The following is a 16,537-nucleotide window of genomic DNA, read 5'->3' on the forward strand; positions in this document are numbered from 1 at the left end:
GACAAGTCTGGTCTTTGAGTCAAAAGTACTCGTGATAGGGTAATACACGTTACTTGCAAGAACACGGCAGCAGGTCAGAGAGTCAGAGGACTGTCGTCTTGGAAAATAGGGCAGCGACTTACCGGAGAAAAGTTATTAGCTTAGGATAAATAGATAAATAGATTTTACAAGTTAAATAGACATTCGCAAAATATTGATTTCCAGCTAACATTACGTAACATATGAGGTCCAGGAGCAAAAATGACATTAACCAAGTAAGATAAATATTAGTGGAAGGACACAATTTAAAAAATGAATCTATCTAATTAGAGGCTTTGTAATTAATTAATCACGACTGATTAACAAGGGCATAGAGGTAAAAAAGCGATATATAAATGCCAAAAGGATTTTGCGGCTCCCGGTGTTTTCTTTTCTGTGGGAAACGGGATGAAATGGCTCTTTGAGTGTTGAAGGTTGCTGACCGCTGATCTAGCTTATCATGCATGTATCCAATTGTGTGTTATATGCTCTTTGTTCCCCACCCCCGTTCCTATAACCCGATATGGGTATTAAACAAAAAAAATTTTCAGATGTATAAAAAAGATTCTTGTAATGACAAAAAAAGTTCAGTCCCAGGGGGTATTCGAAAATTACTATCTGCACCTTTTGTCCCTATCGTGACGCTTGGTCCTCCTCTCTATATTCCTAAGGAATAGGTAGAAGCCAAGGCTTATTTTGCCTATCCTATACAATCCATAGAATCACCCAGCATATCAGTAATATTTTTTTTAAAAAGGAAAAAACAAAACAAGATTTTTCAAAATTATTCTTCTTAGTCATATTACATCTCAGTCACGTTACACTGTAATCCTTGATAATTTTGCCTTTCAATACCTTTTTGAAACTCACCAAAGATCTGCACAGTTTCAACTCATCACTTAGTTCCATAAAATAACCCCCAAGTATGAAAAACAACAATATTTAACATTAGTCCTTATATGACTTCTTTCAAAGACACTCAGCCTTCTTAAATTATAATTTTTTTCTCTTAATTTAAAAAAATGTTGAATACAGATAGGAAGGGCTGCACAGTGGAATAGTGGTTAGCATTTTCGCTTTGCAGGTAGCAGATCCCTGGTTCAAATCAGAAAAAACAGAAAACAGAAATTATCCAAAAGTATTTGTATTATTGACAAAACTCGCGATTTTCTGAATAAGAAAGGTCTGCATATATTGTATTTCTCACTTATAATGCCATACTTGACAAATTGTGTTGAGGTGTGGGGAAATACATATAGAACATATTTAGATCCTATAATTAAACTCCAGAAAATAGTTATTAGAATAATAAATAAAGTGCCCTACTGTAAAACTACTAAGAAAGTATTTATAGAGTCTTGCACCTTGAAATTTTGAGATATTTTATCTTTAAAAACATTAGGAATACTATTTCGTGTAAAGAATAAAAGTCTTCCTATCTGTCCATCCATCCATTCTCCATACACACTTTATCCTCACTAGGGTCATGGGGGGTGCTGGAGCCTATCCCAGCTGACTCGGGCGAAGGCAGGGGACACCCTGGACAGGTCACCAGTCTGTCACAGGGCTAGGTATACAGACAAACAATCACACTCACATTCACACCTACGGACAATTTAGAGTAACCAATTAACCTCAGAATACTTTTGGACTGTGGGAGGAAGCCAGAGTGCTTGGAGAAAACCTACGCATGCACAGGGAGAACATGCAAACTCCATGCAGAAAGATCCCAGGCCCAGTTGGCAAATTCGTCTGGCTTTTTTATGATTTGTTTTCAACAATAGTGTTCTCCTTGGTCATCTCCCATGAAATCCACTTTGGCTTCCTCTGGTCCATGTTTAGTGTGGTACACACCATGTCACCAAACAGCAGAGTGACTACTTGTAATCCTATAAATAGGCTGACTGACTGATAAGAAGTTTGTAGACACCTGTGATGCCAATTAGAGGACACACCTTGATTGGACATGTCCCTATGGACACATTATTTTCAGTCTTTTCTAGGGGTACCATCATTTTTGTCCAGGCCTGTTTCATGAGTTTATTTTTATTTATTTTTTTTGTCTGCATTTATTCTCATTGTTTAACTCCATGGAAGGGATGTCAACATTTTATGAGATTAATGCATATTTTAGTCTTGCAGCAAAATATTTTATTATTTAGTGCATGTGTGTGACCATCACCAGCCCTCCCTGAAGTCAAAGCTGATATTCTTTATGAGAATTCCCTATTAAGAGCCAGGGAGGGCAGTGCTACACCTCAGTGGGGATGTGCAGGGAAACAAAGGGGAGGCAGAGCTTTGCTCAGGCTGTGTACAGTCGGGATGGAGAACTGTTGATCCGTAAAGGGGATATCGTTGAGCGGTGGAAAGAGCACTTCGAGGAACTCCTGAACCCGGTAAACACGTCCTCTATGGAAGAGGCAGAGCCTGAAGACTCCGGGGATCTTCGTCCATATACGTGGTAGAGGTCGCTGAGGTAATTAAGAAGCTCCTCGGTGGCAAGGCGCCAGGTGTGGACGAGATTCGCCCTGAGATGCTGAAGGCTCTGGACATTGTTGGACTGTCTTGGATGACATGCCTCTTCAATGTCACGTGGGCATCGGGTACGGTACCCGTGGAGTGGCAGACCGGGGTGGTGGTCCCTATTTTCAAAAAGAGGGACAGGAGAGTGTGTTCCAACTACCGAGGTATCACACTTCACAGCCTCCCTGGCAAAGTTTACTCTAGGGTGCTGGAAAGGAGGCTCCGACCAATAGTCAAACCTCGGATTCAGGAGGAGCAATGCGGATTCCGTCCCGGTCGTGGAACAGAACAAAACAGGGGCGGCATGGCTCAGTGGGTAGAGTGGCCGTTTTGCAACTGGAGGGTTGCCGGTTCGATCCTCGGCCCATCGTGCTCATGTCGAGGTTTCCCTGAGCAAGACACCTAACCCCTAATTGCTCCTGATGGGTCGTGGTTAGCACCTTGCATGGCAGCTTCCGCCATCAGTGTGTGAATGTGTGTGTGAATGGGTGAATGTGATGTATCATGTAAAGTGCTTTGGGTACCTTGCAGGTGGAAAAGCGCTATATAAATACAGACCATTTACTATAACAGTGGACCAGCTCTTTACCCTTGCGGAGCTGCTGAGGGGGTCATGGGAGTTTGACCTGCCAGTCTACATGTGTTTTGTGGATCTGGAGAAGGCCTATGGCCGTGTCCCCCGAGGGGCACTGTGGGGGGTACTACGGGAGCATGGGGTACCGGGCTCATTGCTACGAGCCGTTCGGTCCCTGTACAACCAAAGTGAGAGCTGTGTCCGCATACTCGGCACTAAATCAGACACGTTTCCAGTGGGTGTTGGACTCCGCCAAGGTTGCCCCTTGTCTCCAATCCTGTTTGTGGTTTTCATGGACAGAAGCTCAAGGCGCAGTCATGGTGGGGAAGGTGTCCGGTTTGGGGGCCTCAGGATCGCATCTCTGCTTTTTGCAGATGATGTGGTTTTGTTGGCGTCCTCAGACCGTGACCTCCAGCACGCACTGGAGCAGTTTGCAGCCGAGTGTGAAGTGGCAGGGATGCGGATCAGCACCTTGAAGTCCGAGGCCATGGTTCTCTGCCGGAAACCGGTGGATTGCTCCCTCTGGGTTGGGAGGGAGTTTCTTCCCCAAGCGAAGTAGTTCAAGTATCTCGGGATCTTGTTCATGAGTGATGGGAAAATGGAGCGAGAGATGGACAGGCGGATTGGTGCGGCATCAGCAGTAATGCAGGCGTTGTACCAAACCGTCGTGGTGAAGAGGGAGCTGAGCCGTAAAGTGAAGCTCTCGATTTACCAGTCCATCTACGTTCCAACTCTCACCTATGGTCATGAGCTTTGGGTAGTGACCGAAAGAACAAGATCGTGGATACAAGCGGCCAAAATTAGATTCCTCCGTAGGCTGGCTGGACTCAGCCTTAGAGATAGGGTGAGGAGCTCAGACATCCGGAGGGAGCTCAGAGTAGAGCTGCTGCTCCTTCGCATCAAAAGGAGCCAGTTGAGGTGGTTTGGCCATCTGATTCGGATGCCTCCAGGGAGACTTCCTTTGGAGGTTTTCCGAGCAGGTCAGTCTGGGAGGAGACCCCGGGGTAGACCCAAAACTCGCTGGAGGGATTATATATCTTGTCTGGCCTGGGAACGCCTCGGGATCCCCCAGGAAGAGTTGGAAAGCATTGCTGGGGGGAGGGACATCTGGAATGACCTGCTTCGCCTGCTGCCTCCACAACCCAGCCCCGGATAAGCAGAAGAAAATGGATGGATGGATGGATGGATGGATGGATGATATTTGACAAATCAATCTAAAATATCACAGACACCATTTTGAATATCCATAGATTCTGAAAAAAAAATTCTAGAAGATCAGAGATGTTCTACAAGAAGGCTCCTGGTGATCTGAGATTAAATAATCCCACAAATCATTCTTCTTCTTAACCTTAACTGGCTAAACACATGAAACCATCCTATACTCACTGTTCAAACTCTGAAGTAGTGTTTGTGCAGCCCTCCCTCAGTATTCATGCAGATGTTGTCATTTATAATGAGCTAAAACTGTTTGGGTTTGGTGCTAAAAGGTTGTATTTTCCAGTCAGTGCCAATGGTCCTGTTAACATGGAGTGACCTTCAATGTAGAATTCACATGAAGGAGTTTGAAAGACATCTGTGAAGATCACCATGGAAGATGATGCTGTTAAAATGTCACAGACTGTCCAGCTAACACACCTCAGATTTACTGCTTTAATTATTATCCATTGACATTCTAAATTTTATACTCAGTCTTATTCTAAATTATATCTGTAACGCATCAGTTGCTAGCAGTCAGTCTGTTGTTGTACTGACTTGTCGTGCAGGAAAATAAATTCCACTTTGGAAAAACTCTCAGGTGGATAATAAATCAGGATAATAAATGTTTCACCGTCCAACAAACAAACATCTGGTTGCAGTCACTGATTTATGACCTGAAAAACTTCCCAGTCCGACCACAGTGTGACCTCCTGGAGAAAGGAACCCTAAATTTAGCTCTGATTTCAATCTTCTTTCATACAGGAACAAGCTGGACTCCTTCTGACCCACTCATCACAATCTCATGTTAAGAAATGCTGGTCCATCATTTTCCACCTGTCCTCCCCCAGAGTGACAGATATGCTTATCGATTGTCCTGGAGTCTCACTTGAATCTGCTGCCTCATCCACCCAGTTGTCTCTTCTGTATTGGCTTTTTTTGATGAAATGCCAATCAAACGAACCTAACCTCTTATCCTAACCTCAACCCCTCCATGCTGGTACCTAACCTTAACAGTGTTCAACTCCAGGACATGCTGTACTGCTCTTGATCCATCAATTCATCCATCCATCCATTATCTATACACCGCTTTATCCTCATTAGGGTCGCAGGGGGTGCTGGAGCCTATCCCAGCTGACTCGGGCGAAGGCAGGGGACACCCTGAACAGGTCGCCAGTCTGTCGTAGGGCTACATATACAGACAAACAATCACACTCACATTCACACCTACGGGCAATTTAGAATAATCAATTAACCTGTGAGTGGAAGCCGGAGTACCCGGAGAAAACCCACGCATACACAGGGGAAACTCCACACAGAAGGATCCCGGGAAAGCCGGGACGCGAACCAGGGATCTTCTCACTGCAAGGTGAAAGTGCTAACCACTATGTCACTGTGCAGCCCCTACTCTTGATCCACTAATGAAAATCTCCAATGAAGAAATCCTGATGCCGCCTCGTCAACCTTTCTTAATTTGACCAACACACAGCAAGGCCAGGACAAATTATTCTGGGTTCGCTAAACTTTCTCAAACCACTTTATTCATTTCCTGCTCGCTCGCTCCCCCTCCCCTCCTTCACCACCACCATCTCTGGGACTCCCCTTTCTCTCTCCCAACCTTCTCTTCCTCTCTTCCTACCAAGAGTGGATCAGGTGAGAATGTAGCTTAGGAAGACCAGAACCAGGAAAGCCACAGGTCCTAATGACATCAGCTCCAGACTCCTCAAGGACTGTGCAGACCAGCTCTGTCAGGTGATGTGCTACATATTTGACCGAAGCCTCAGACTGGAAAGAGTTCCTGCCATGTGGAAGGCTTCTTGTGTCGTCCCAGTATCAAAGATACTCCTAGGAGCCAACCATGTCAGACCCATGGCATTAACCTCTCATCTGGTGAAGATACTCCAGAGGATCTTCCTGAACCATCTTCACTCCCTGGTGAACCCAAACATGGATCACCTGCAGTTTATCAGCCTGCCATTGGGACAGATGATACTGTCAAGGACCTGCTGCAGAAATCCCTGTTCCACCTGGAGGACACGGTGTGAGGATCACATCCTTCAACTTCTCCAGTGCCTTCAACACAATTCAGCCCTCACTGCTTCAGGGTGAAGCTGGGCAGAGCGGGGATCAGTGACCATCTGGCTGCATGGACCATGGACTACCTCACGGACAGACTCCAGTATGTGAAGCTACAGGACTGTGTCTGATGTGGTGGTCTATAGCCCAGGTCTGTAGGATACAGTACTCTCATCTTTCCTCTTCACCCTGTAGCCTCCTTCACCTAGTCATCTCCAGAGGTTATCTGATGAGTCTGCTGCCATAGGGGGTCTGCTGTCAGAGGGGAACTACTGTGAATAGAGGAAGGTCATCATGGACTTTGTTGACTGATGTGAACACAACCACCTTCCAATGAATGCCAGTAAGACAAAGGAGATGGTGATTGATTTCCACAACTCTCAAACACTCCATTGCCCTACATCCAGGGATTTGATATAGAAAGGAGGACCTACAAGTACCTTGGTGTTCATCTAAATAACAAACTAAACTGGACAGATAACATTGACTCTCCTTATAAGAAGGGTCAGTGTTGTTTATACCTGCTGAGGAGACTTACATCTTCTGGGCATGCAGGCCACTGCTGAGGACCTTCTATGACACTGTGGTGGCATCAGTGGTTTCTTATACAGCAATGTGCTGGGGAGGGGGATGATCTGAGTGGGATGAGAACAGATTGAACTGACTGATAAAAGCATCAACTCAGTCTGTTGCTGCCCCCTGGACTCCATTGAGGTGGTGGGAGAGAGGAGGACTCTATCCGCTATCAAAGGAAACACCTCCCACCTGCATCAGACTGTGAACTCCTAAAGCAGTGTCTTCATTGATACTGTTACACCATAAATGTAAGAAGGAGCGTTTCCACAGATCATTCATCCCTACATCGGTCAGACTGTACAAAGCTGAATTAAAACTTCACTGGTCTACCTCATTTACTGCTGTAGTTTGTCTTTTTTCCACTTACTTACACATTCCACTAACTTATGTTTCACAACTGTTACAACCTCATCCTCTTCTATATAGCGTTCTTGAAAATTTTATCTTGTGTATATGATGTTCTCTGCAACTTTTGCACTGCGTTTTTGTATATTCTTATGCTGCCTTTATATCCCTATCTTATGAGCTGCTGTAACAGTGAATTTTCCCCACCGTGGGATCAATAAAGTTCATCTTATCTTTGGTGTAATCTGTGTTCATGTGGGTGCAGATTTTATTGACTCTCTGCCGGTCACATTTGTTTCACTGTCCGGGAAATCTTAAAGCAATTCAAAATGTTTATTACGTTGTTTATGTGAACTGTGATCAGACCACTGACAGGTTACACCCACTGTTTCTCTTGCTGTACTGTAGTTATTGTTGCTTCACATCAGGACACTGAACAAAGAAATCATTTCCTCAGTCTAGTTTGACAGAAGATCTTTGTCCAACAGAAGCAAGACAATAAACAAATATTTATCATTAAAATCAGTAATTCCATCTTTGGCCTTCAAAATTAGCTGATTTAATCTGTTTTTTTGTCACGATCTGGTGGTGTGAACCCAAGCAGCAGGCGAAACAGGCAGGCAGATGAATTAATGAATTACAGAAAATATATGTAATGCAGTACAAACAGAAAAATACTCCTAGTGGGTGGTTCGGGGAAATTAACTGGACAATGAAAACTAACCAAAACTAAACAAAGGGCAACGTTCCAGATGGCCATGGAGGAATAATAAACTAAATTTAACACGGGGAAAGAGAACTCACTGCAGTCCAGGGTTTGGGGGACGGAGCGTAGAGTGTGGCGTATGGCGTGTGGCCCGCGAGTGATGAGTGTCCGGCTTGAAGCAAGAACAGACTCCAGACGGCGTAGGGTGTGAAACGGCAGGTAGCTTGTAGCGTCCGGTGTGCAGAGTGCAGAGTGCAGAATGCGGAGTGCAGAGTGAAGAGGTCAGTGGCAATGATCTAGCACTGAGGAGTGGAGAGAGCTGGGTTTTATGCGCTGATTGTTCATTCACTCCAGCTGTGCTGGGGAGCACAGCCGCTCTTCATTAACCTGACAAGCCCGATCACTGGAGCAGGCGTGACAGTACCCCTTCCTCAAGGTGCGCCTCCCAGCGCATGCAGGACCAGTCGGGGCGCCGGCAGACGACTCTGGGACCAGCAGGGATCTGGCAGGTGGGACACTCCAGGGGCGGCCCGAGGGACGGGTGGGCTGGGTTCGGGAGGGCGGGGGGGACAACGTCAGAGAAAGGTCCAGGGGCTGGACAGGTCGGGGCTGGACAGGCTGAAGGAACCGGCAGAACGGGTTGGAGGTGGACCGGGAACTGATAGTTAGGCCGTCAGGCGGCTGGACTGTGAACCGGCAGGTTGCGTAGGTGGGGCCTTCTGGAGGCCGGGCTGGGAACCGGCAGCTGGACCGACGAGGACCCTCCCGAGCCCAGACTGGAAACAGGCGATGGCGGAACCCCTCCAGGGGTCGGGCCAATGGCCGGACTGGAAACCAGCGACAGCGGGACCCCTCCGGGGGTGACACAGGGCCTGGGGGCCCCTCTGGGGGCGGAGCTGGAACCGGCGGCCCCTCCAGGGGAAGAGCTGGAACCAGGGCTGGGAGCCCCTCCAGGGGCAGAGCGGGGGTCTGGACTGGGGACTGGACTGGACCAGAACCGGACTGAACTTGAGATGGACTGGACAATGGCTGACCTGGGCTAGGATTGGACTGGATTTGAGCTGGACTGGACAACTGTTGGACTGGACTTGAGCTGGACGGAACTGGACTGGAGTTGAACTGGACCGGGTTAGAAATGGACTGGATAGCTAGCTGGACTGGGCTGGGCTGGGCTGGACTGGACTGATTAACTGGCTGGACAGGACAGGACAGGGACCACTAGCTGGAATGGACTGTGCTGAAACTGAGCTGGACTTGAGTTGGACTGAATGGACTGGAGGGACTGACTGAACTGGAGGGACAGGAGGGATTGACTGAACTGGAGAAACTGGAAGGCCTGGAGGGACAGAAGGGACAAGACGGATAGGAGGGACAAAAAAAAGCACTGGAGGGACAGAACAGGAGAGACTACTCCTGCAGGGGAACCACAGGGTGTTTAAAGGGCCACTGCACGAGGACCACTCAATGTTAAAGTGGCACAAAGTCTCAGCAGGTGTTGGGGGGAGGCACTATACCCCCTCAAGGCTGCGGAGGAGGGGCTATACCTCTTCAGGACTTGGGGGGAGACGCTACGTCTCCTCAAGGCGGCTGAGGAAAAGCAATGCCACCTCGAAGCTGCCGAGGAGGCGCTACGCCTCTTCAAGGACCCAGGGGAGGCGGGGCGCCTCACCAAGGGCTCAGGGGAGGCGGGACACCTCACCAAGGCCGCGGGGAAGGCACAACGCTTCAACAAGGATGCGGAGGAGGCGGGACACCTCGACAAGGACGCGGAATAGGTGAGACCTCTCCTTAAAGGCTGCCGGGGAGGCGGGCCTCCTCCCTAGAGCAGCAGAGGAGGTGGAACCTAAGGGCTGCAGATGGAGCCTTTGGCTCCTTAGGGGCCACGGGGAAAGCTCTTGGCTTCTCTAAAACCGCAGGGGGAGCGTTAAGCTCCTCTAAAGGCGCCAGGGAGGCTTTATCCCTCTCAGAAGGCGCCGGAGAGGCAGAACGCCTTGACAAGGATACGGAAGAGGCAGAGTGCCTCGACAAGGACACGGAAGAGGCGGAGCGCCTCGACAAAGCTGCAGGGGAGGCGGAGCGCCTCGACAGAGCTGCAGGGGAGGCGGAGCGCCTCTTTAAGGATGCAGAGGAGGCGGAGCGCCTCTTGAAGGCTGCAGCGGGAGCCTGTTGCTCCTTCAGAGCTGCAGCGGGAGCCTGTTGCTCCTTCAGAGCTGCAGAGGAGGCTGGGAGCCTCAACACTGCAGGGTTCACCTGGACCGAAGACTGAGCGACAACCCCCACAGGAACCGAAGACGGGGCAATGGGCCCCACAGGAACCGAAGACGGGGCAATGGGCCCCACAGGAACCGAAGACGGGGAAATGGGCCCCACAGGAACCGAAGACGGGCCGGCACGGGGCCTCTCCTCAGCCGGAGGGGGTGAGGCGGCACGGGGCCTCTCCTCAGCGGCGACTCCGACCTGCTCGGGAGTTGAGGGGGTGCAGAACCCCTCCGGAGCAGGAACCGGGGAGCCGCAGCGCTTCCTGGCACCACGCCTAGGGCGACCAGGCTTCTGCGCTGGGGGCGCAGGGAAATTGGAATCGGTTGGCAGCCAGGGGAGTCACAGGGGAAGGGAGCCACTGGCTCCTCGTTCAACTCTTCCAGGAACACGGAAATAGCGTTTAGCACATCTAGGCATGAGGTGGTGGCTCTAAGCGCCCCAGAATCTCCAGAGGTGGCCCAAGACTCCCCGAGGGTTGCATAGGCAGTTCTGAGTAATTCAATATTTGAGACGGCAGCTTGAAATGTCTCACGTACTGAGGCGGCGACCTCAGACTCCAGAAGGCGAGGCAGAGTTACCGCCAGTCTCCCAGTGACTGCAGAGGCCGTTCTCAAGATCTCGGGGATTGAGGAGATTTCACTCACTGGTGGCTGTGAGCCTCCTCTAGATCGGCGGCCTCGGCACCCAAAAGGAGTAGACCTGACAGCTAGTCGAGTTCCCCAGAAGGGAGACTTCTTTAGATTGACCGCCATTTAAACAGCTGGGGGGAATTAAAATAAAAAATATTTAAAGCCTGCTGGGTTCTCGGGTGGCTGGATCACTCTGTCATGATCTGGTGGTGTGAACCCAAGCAGCAGGCAAAACAGGCAGGCAGATTAATTAATAAGGATTTAATATACAGAAAATATATGTAATGCAGTACAAACAGAAAAATACTCCTAGTGGGTGGTTCGGGGAAATTAACTGGACGATGAAAACTAACCAAAACTAAACAAAGGGCGACGTTCCAGATGGCTGTGGAGGAATAATAAACTAAATTAAAGGGAACTAAAGGGAACTCACTGCAGTCCAGGGTTTGGGGGACGGAGCATGGAGTGTGGCGTATGGCATGTGGCGTGCGGTCCGCGAGTGATGAGTGTCCGGCTTGAAGCAAGAACAGAGTCCAGATGGCGTAGGGTGTGAAACAGCAGGTAGCTTGTAGCGTCTGGTGTGCAGAGTGCAGAATACGGAGTGCAGAGTGAAGAGTTCAGTGGCAATGATCTAGCACTGAGGAGTGGAGAGAGCTGGTTTTTATGCAGCGCTGATTGTTCATTCACTCCAGCTGTGCTGGGGAGCACAGCCGCTCTTCATTAGCCTGACGAGCCCGATCACTGGAGCAGGCGTGACAGTTTTTACCAACAATAACTGTAGTGTATCTGTATAGTTCCTCGTCCTTGAAGTCTATACAGGTGGGTCCAGATTTATCATTTCTTAATGGACTTTTTCCATCATTTCTGAGCCTCAGAACTTCATCAGTACAGCAGACAGACACGACATTTTAGAAGGAAAACCACATTTGAGTTCTTGTAAAAACTGACACCAGATCAGTTTTACATCTGTCCAGGTGTTTAAGTCTAAACACTCAATCAGGTTTCTGTTTACTTCTCCTTTACCAATCGGTAGCATCAGTATTGTGGGATGTATTCTAGTGAGAACAGTAAAACTGCAGCAGTTTAATGTTCATAGTAGAATCATAGAAACAATCGCTCATACTTTGGATGTGTTTCTGATTTCTGATAATTCACCAGAGAAAACTTTTTAAAAAAAAGTTCATTCTGGGTAAATTTCAAGGCTTATATCATCAAATGTGTGATAGGTGGTTGGTCAGAACAGTTGTAGACAATGAGCATTTAAAAGTTTACCCAAAATTCACCCAAAAAAGTATCATATGTGACACCAGGTACATGAAATGACCCATGTATGATGTGATGTCAAATAAAAGAAGAGACATGAGAAAAACTGAGAAATAACAGTGACAATTTCAGGTTTTTGTCTTTATTCATGAGATATTGTTGTTCAAGCAGATTCAAACATCAATGTGAAAAAACCCAAACAACTGCTTCATGTGATGATGGACATTTTTCTTTCAAAATTGTCACTCAGAAAGTTTTCAATATGTGATACTAAACCTTTAACAAAAATCAGAGATGGTCAAGCAAAAATGATTTTAAAAAGTTGATAGTTTGGGATTGAATGCATGTAATATGGGTCATTTTCTCTTCCTAGGATCCTTTTTTCTATATATTTTCCTTAAATCGCTGACAGTGAACCCAAACATCAAGGTGTCCTGTCATTGTAAGTGGATCATACATTCAGAGCTTATAATTACCTGGACAAAGCAAACACATAATTTTTTGAAGGCCAAACTTTGGCCTTATTACAGTTTGAGGTCACACATCAAAGTCTAATATGTGTGAAAATTACAAGTCACTCTGACGTTTTCATTCTCACATCAACTGTACGGGTCAAGGATCACAGATTATTGATACTTGGAACGCCTTTCTGATCTCCTGATAAAAACAATAAAAAAGTACCAGTACTTCTTTTTGGATTGTAATCATTAAACCAGACTGTACTGTCACTTGAATCACCTGATAAAGAGATGCTGCCAACAGCAGTTAAAACCACAAAGACGAAGCAACAAAACGGCAGCAAAGACGATCAGCAGAAAAATATAAATGTTAGAAAACTTTACTTAGGTCGGCCAAGACAAAACACTGATATCAATAATTGTACCCAGAAAAATGATTAGAAGAACATAAAGATCAACATAACAGTATAAAAAACACAAACAGGATCTTTTTCAAAACTGTGTTCCGTGGAAGATAAAGATTGTCTGTTGGGAACTTTTCATGTCTTGACATATAATAAATGGAAATCTGATGCACTTATTTAAATTTGTTCTCATGATCATTGTGGAAACAGTTTGATTGGATCAAAATAGATTCTATGTCTGAGGTTTTATTGTTAATTAACATGGCTAAAAGTAGAAACTGGAATCCTCCATCAGAAAGTATACAAATTCACTCTGTTTTGCCAGGCTACAAAATGGGGTTCTAAAAAATTCTCATTTGGAAAACCATTTGGAAACTCAGGGACTCTGTTCTGCTTGGATCAGACGATCTGCCAATATTTTAGTTTTTGTGCTACAACTCATCAGATATAAAAGTTCAAAGAAATGAACTTTCCTTTCATTTCTGTGACCAATTATTTCATATTAAAGTATTCTATATGTTTAGTTTGTCTATTATTGTGACATTCAGCTTCATGTGGTTCAGAAAATATTCCTAGTTGACTTTTGGTTCATCATTTTTTGTTAAAGAGCTGAAAGATGGAACTTCTCATAAGAGTTTTTTGTCTTTTTTTTTTTTGTATTTCAATGTGTCCAATATTACATGGTTTTCCAACTGCAAAAGTCCTGAGTTAAAATTTTTTAAATCTCAAACGTCTTGAAAGATTTTCTTTATGCTTGTAACTCACATATGTTGCAAAATGATCAGAAATAAACATGGAACATTTCAGAACTTCAGGAGTTTATAAAATTACATACTGAGCATTTTATTTGTACACGGTGACCTGATGTAAACCCAGCAAAACTCCAGTCTGAACAGAACAAGTGAAACACATAAACTGCAGTGTAGGGCCTTTATCATGTTAATATCATTCTTTGCCAATATTTCAAGAAAACTTAAAGGCATACATGTTTTCATTGATCATTGGCTGTATTTAAGCTCCTAAGACCTGAGCTTTGGTCGTGTTATTTGGGATAAGGTGTAACAAATAAATATAATAATCAGATAATATCTAATTATTATATTATTAGTAGCAGTAGTAGTCGGAGTAATAGTATGAACAAAACGCTGTTTTTGAAAAAAAATATATATGTCCATATATGTGGATGCCAGGTCGTCGGAGGTTAATGTTTTAAAACATGATATTTATTGCATACTATTTCTTTTTTTGAAAGTGATCCTCCAAGTTGCTTTTCTGTTTTGCCTGTTTACTGTTTTATTCTGTTTTAAAATTAGATTTTACTCATTTTATGAATGTCTTGATGTCTTGCTGCCATTCTGATTGTTTTCATTCAGTCAGACTTTGATTAAAGTTTGTGAGCATCAATGAAACTGACACTTTCAGAAAACTAAACAATTTTAATAAAAAGAAAGCAGATTCCAAGTTCACATATGAACGTATGCTGAAACAACAATATGATAAATATGAGGTTTATGTAAAGTCTTCGTAGTTCAGAAGTTGTGTCTTGACTTAATTAATGTAATCTGTGATTAAAGATGTTCATAAAATTGAATTGTCAATACTTTTTCTTGTCTTTTCTAGTTTCATTAGTCAGTAAAAACCGTCAGACATGTGTCTTGATGGAGATAAATGAAAAGCAAACACAACCATGTTTGCAACACAAACACACAAAACCAAACACTTTAAAATTGTATTATTGTATCCATTAAAGTGCAATAAATTGTGTGAATGATGATTACATGACTTGTGTGCGTAGCACATGAAATTGAGATAAATCTCAAACCTGAAGTTCCCAAACAGGCCTTAGCTTTGTTAAAGGAGGAAAAACAGACAATTTCTTACAATTGCAGACTTCAAAAAAAAAAAACAGTTTCTGACAGTTTTCTTCTGTTTGACTTTAAAAATCAGCTTGAAAATCAAGATCCAGGGTGGCATCCACCCACATCGTTTTTTTCACTCTACATTAAATTAATCTGCTGTTAACAAGCAATATAATAAATCTACTTTGCAGGTCCACTAAGATGCAGTGTGAGAGCTCATTACAACAGTTCAGCTAAGTTGGATTTACAATTGAGTCTTAATGCATCAACTCATTATTTCACAAAATATAATATTAATTAGATGCATAAACTATATGTGACTTGATTTAATAATTACCATGATATTATTGATTATTGATTGATAACAATGATATTTTTGTCTAAACCCACTGTGATTAAACCAAAGTAGTGAGGACTGTTTACATCAGATTAAGTCCACATAATGGAGTCAGATGGAGGGTCCTGGATCCTACACATCTTTGTTTGATGCTGACAGCGTGTCCTGAAACTCCACTATTTTTTTACGTAGCTCAGTCATGAAGGATGCGTTGCGAACCAGCGGTTCTTCTGTGTTTTTGTTTGGACTCTGCTGCAGAATCTTCTGGGCCTTTTCAAACATTTCATCGCTGTAGTACGATCCCCCGTTTGCTGCCACCATGTCATCAGTCTTCTTGATCAGCTCGACCACTTGAGTTCTGTCCTTACTGTTGTTGTTGAAGACATGAAACCTGTTGCCGCATCTGTTCAGCAGCTCTCTGAGTTTCACATTGCCAGTTCGTAGATAGTCATGTATGGTTATGTTTTGTCGTCTCAGCTTGTCTCCATGAGTGAACAGGACGATCATGTAGTTTGATGCCTCTGGTCCAAACATCTTCTCCAGGGCCTGCACACAGTTTTCTTCTTCTTTGGTGAACCTGTTGATCTGAAGGACCAGCAGGAAGACGTGAGGGCCTGGAGACGACATATGGATGCATTTTGCAATCTCTTTATTTATGCTGTCTGCACTTTTAGACGTATCCATAATACCAGGGGTGTCGACCACATGGATCTTTCTGGAGCAGTCAACTCTTTCTCTCTCACAGGTCTCCGTCACCGACTCTGAACTCACGTTAGACTTAAAAAAATTTCTCTTTTTGCCCAAGATGGTGTTACCAACGGCACTCTTCCCAACACCAGTTTTCCCAATCATCACAATCCTCAGAGGAGGACCTGCAGAAAGACATATATTCTGTTTATTCCTGGTGAATTTCTTGGTTGAAAATATTGTAAAATTCTTTTGAAAGTCATGTGTGAAAGTTCCTAATGCTGAGCGCAGTATAAAGAGAACATAAAGAGTCAACATAAAAGATCCAGACTCACCATCAGGGATTGAGGGGCTGCTGCCCATTTCTGCTCTTGATTATTTGACAATGAACCGAAGCACAGATCTCCACTGTTCGGCATGAAGCAGTTTCCAGAGCTCCACCCACAGGGAGGATTCAGTCTATCAGCCTGTTTCAGTAAGAGTCTGTCTGATCAAAGCTGATTCAGACTCTAGTAGAAGCTGCACAGTTTGTTCGTCTTTAGGAATCTGACAAAATGAGTTCTACCGAGTCTCCACGTAAGTGACTCTTATTTACTTCATTTTTTACTCTTTACCAAGACCCATCACAT

At 45.0% G+C, this 16,537-nt stretch overlaps 1 protein-coding gene across 1 annotated transcript; it reads right to left on the reverse strand.

The window, feature by feature from the left end:
• Nucleotides 1-15,353: 15,353 nt before the first annotated feature.
• LOC110946845 (GTPase IMAP family member 7-like) lies at nucleotides 15,354-16,271 on the reverse strand. The gene is made up of 2 exons (XM_022188338.2): nucleotides 16,244-16,271; nucleotides 15,354-16,093 (listed from the first exon to the last, which is right to left on the reverse strand). The coding sequence occupies exons 1-2, from the start codon at nucleotides 16,269-16,271 to the stop codon at nucleotides 15,354-15,356; spliced, it is 768 nt and encodes a 255-aa protein (XP_022044030.2).
• Between the last annotated feature and the right edge of the window lie 266 nt (nucleotides 16,272-16,537).

This window comes from Acanthochromis polyacanthus, chromosome 18, assembly GCF_021347895.1.
Source record: "Acanthochromis polyacanthus isolate Apoly-LR-REF ecotype Palm Island chromosome 18, KAUST_Apoly_ChrSc, whole genome shotgun sequence".
NCBI classification, from domain to species: Eukaryota; Metazoa; Chordata; class Actinopteri; family Pomacentridae; genus Acanthochromis; species Acanthochromis polyacanthus.

Excerpts from the sequence above, each read along its gene's own strand:
- LOC110946845 (XM_022188338.2), bottom strand. The coding sequence starts at position 16,271 with ATGGGCAGCAGCCCCTCAATCCCTGATG. Across the intron at positions 16,094-16,243 it reads CAGCCCCTCAATCCCTGATG|GTCCTCCTCTGAGGATTGTG; the intron begins GTGAGTCTGGAT and ends GTCTTTCTGCAG.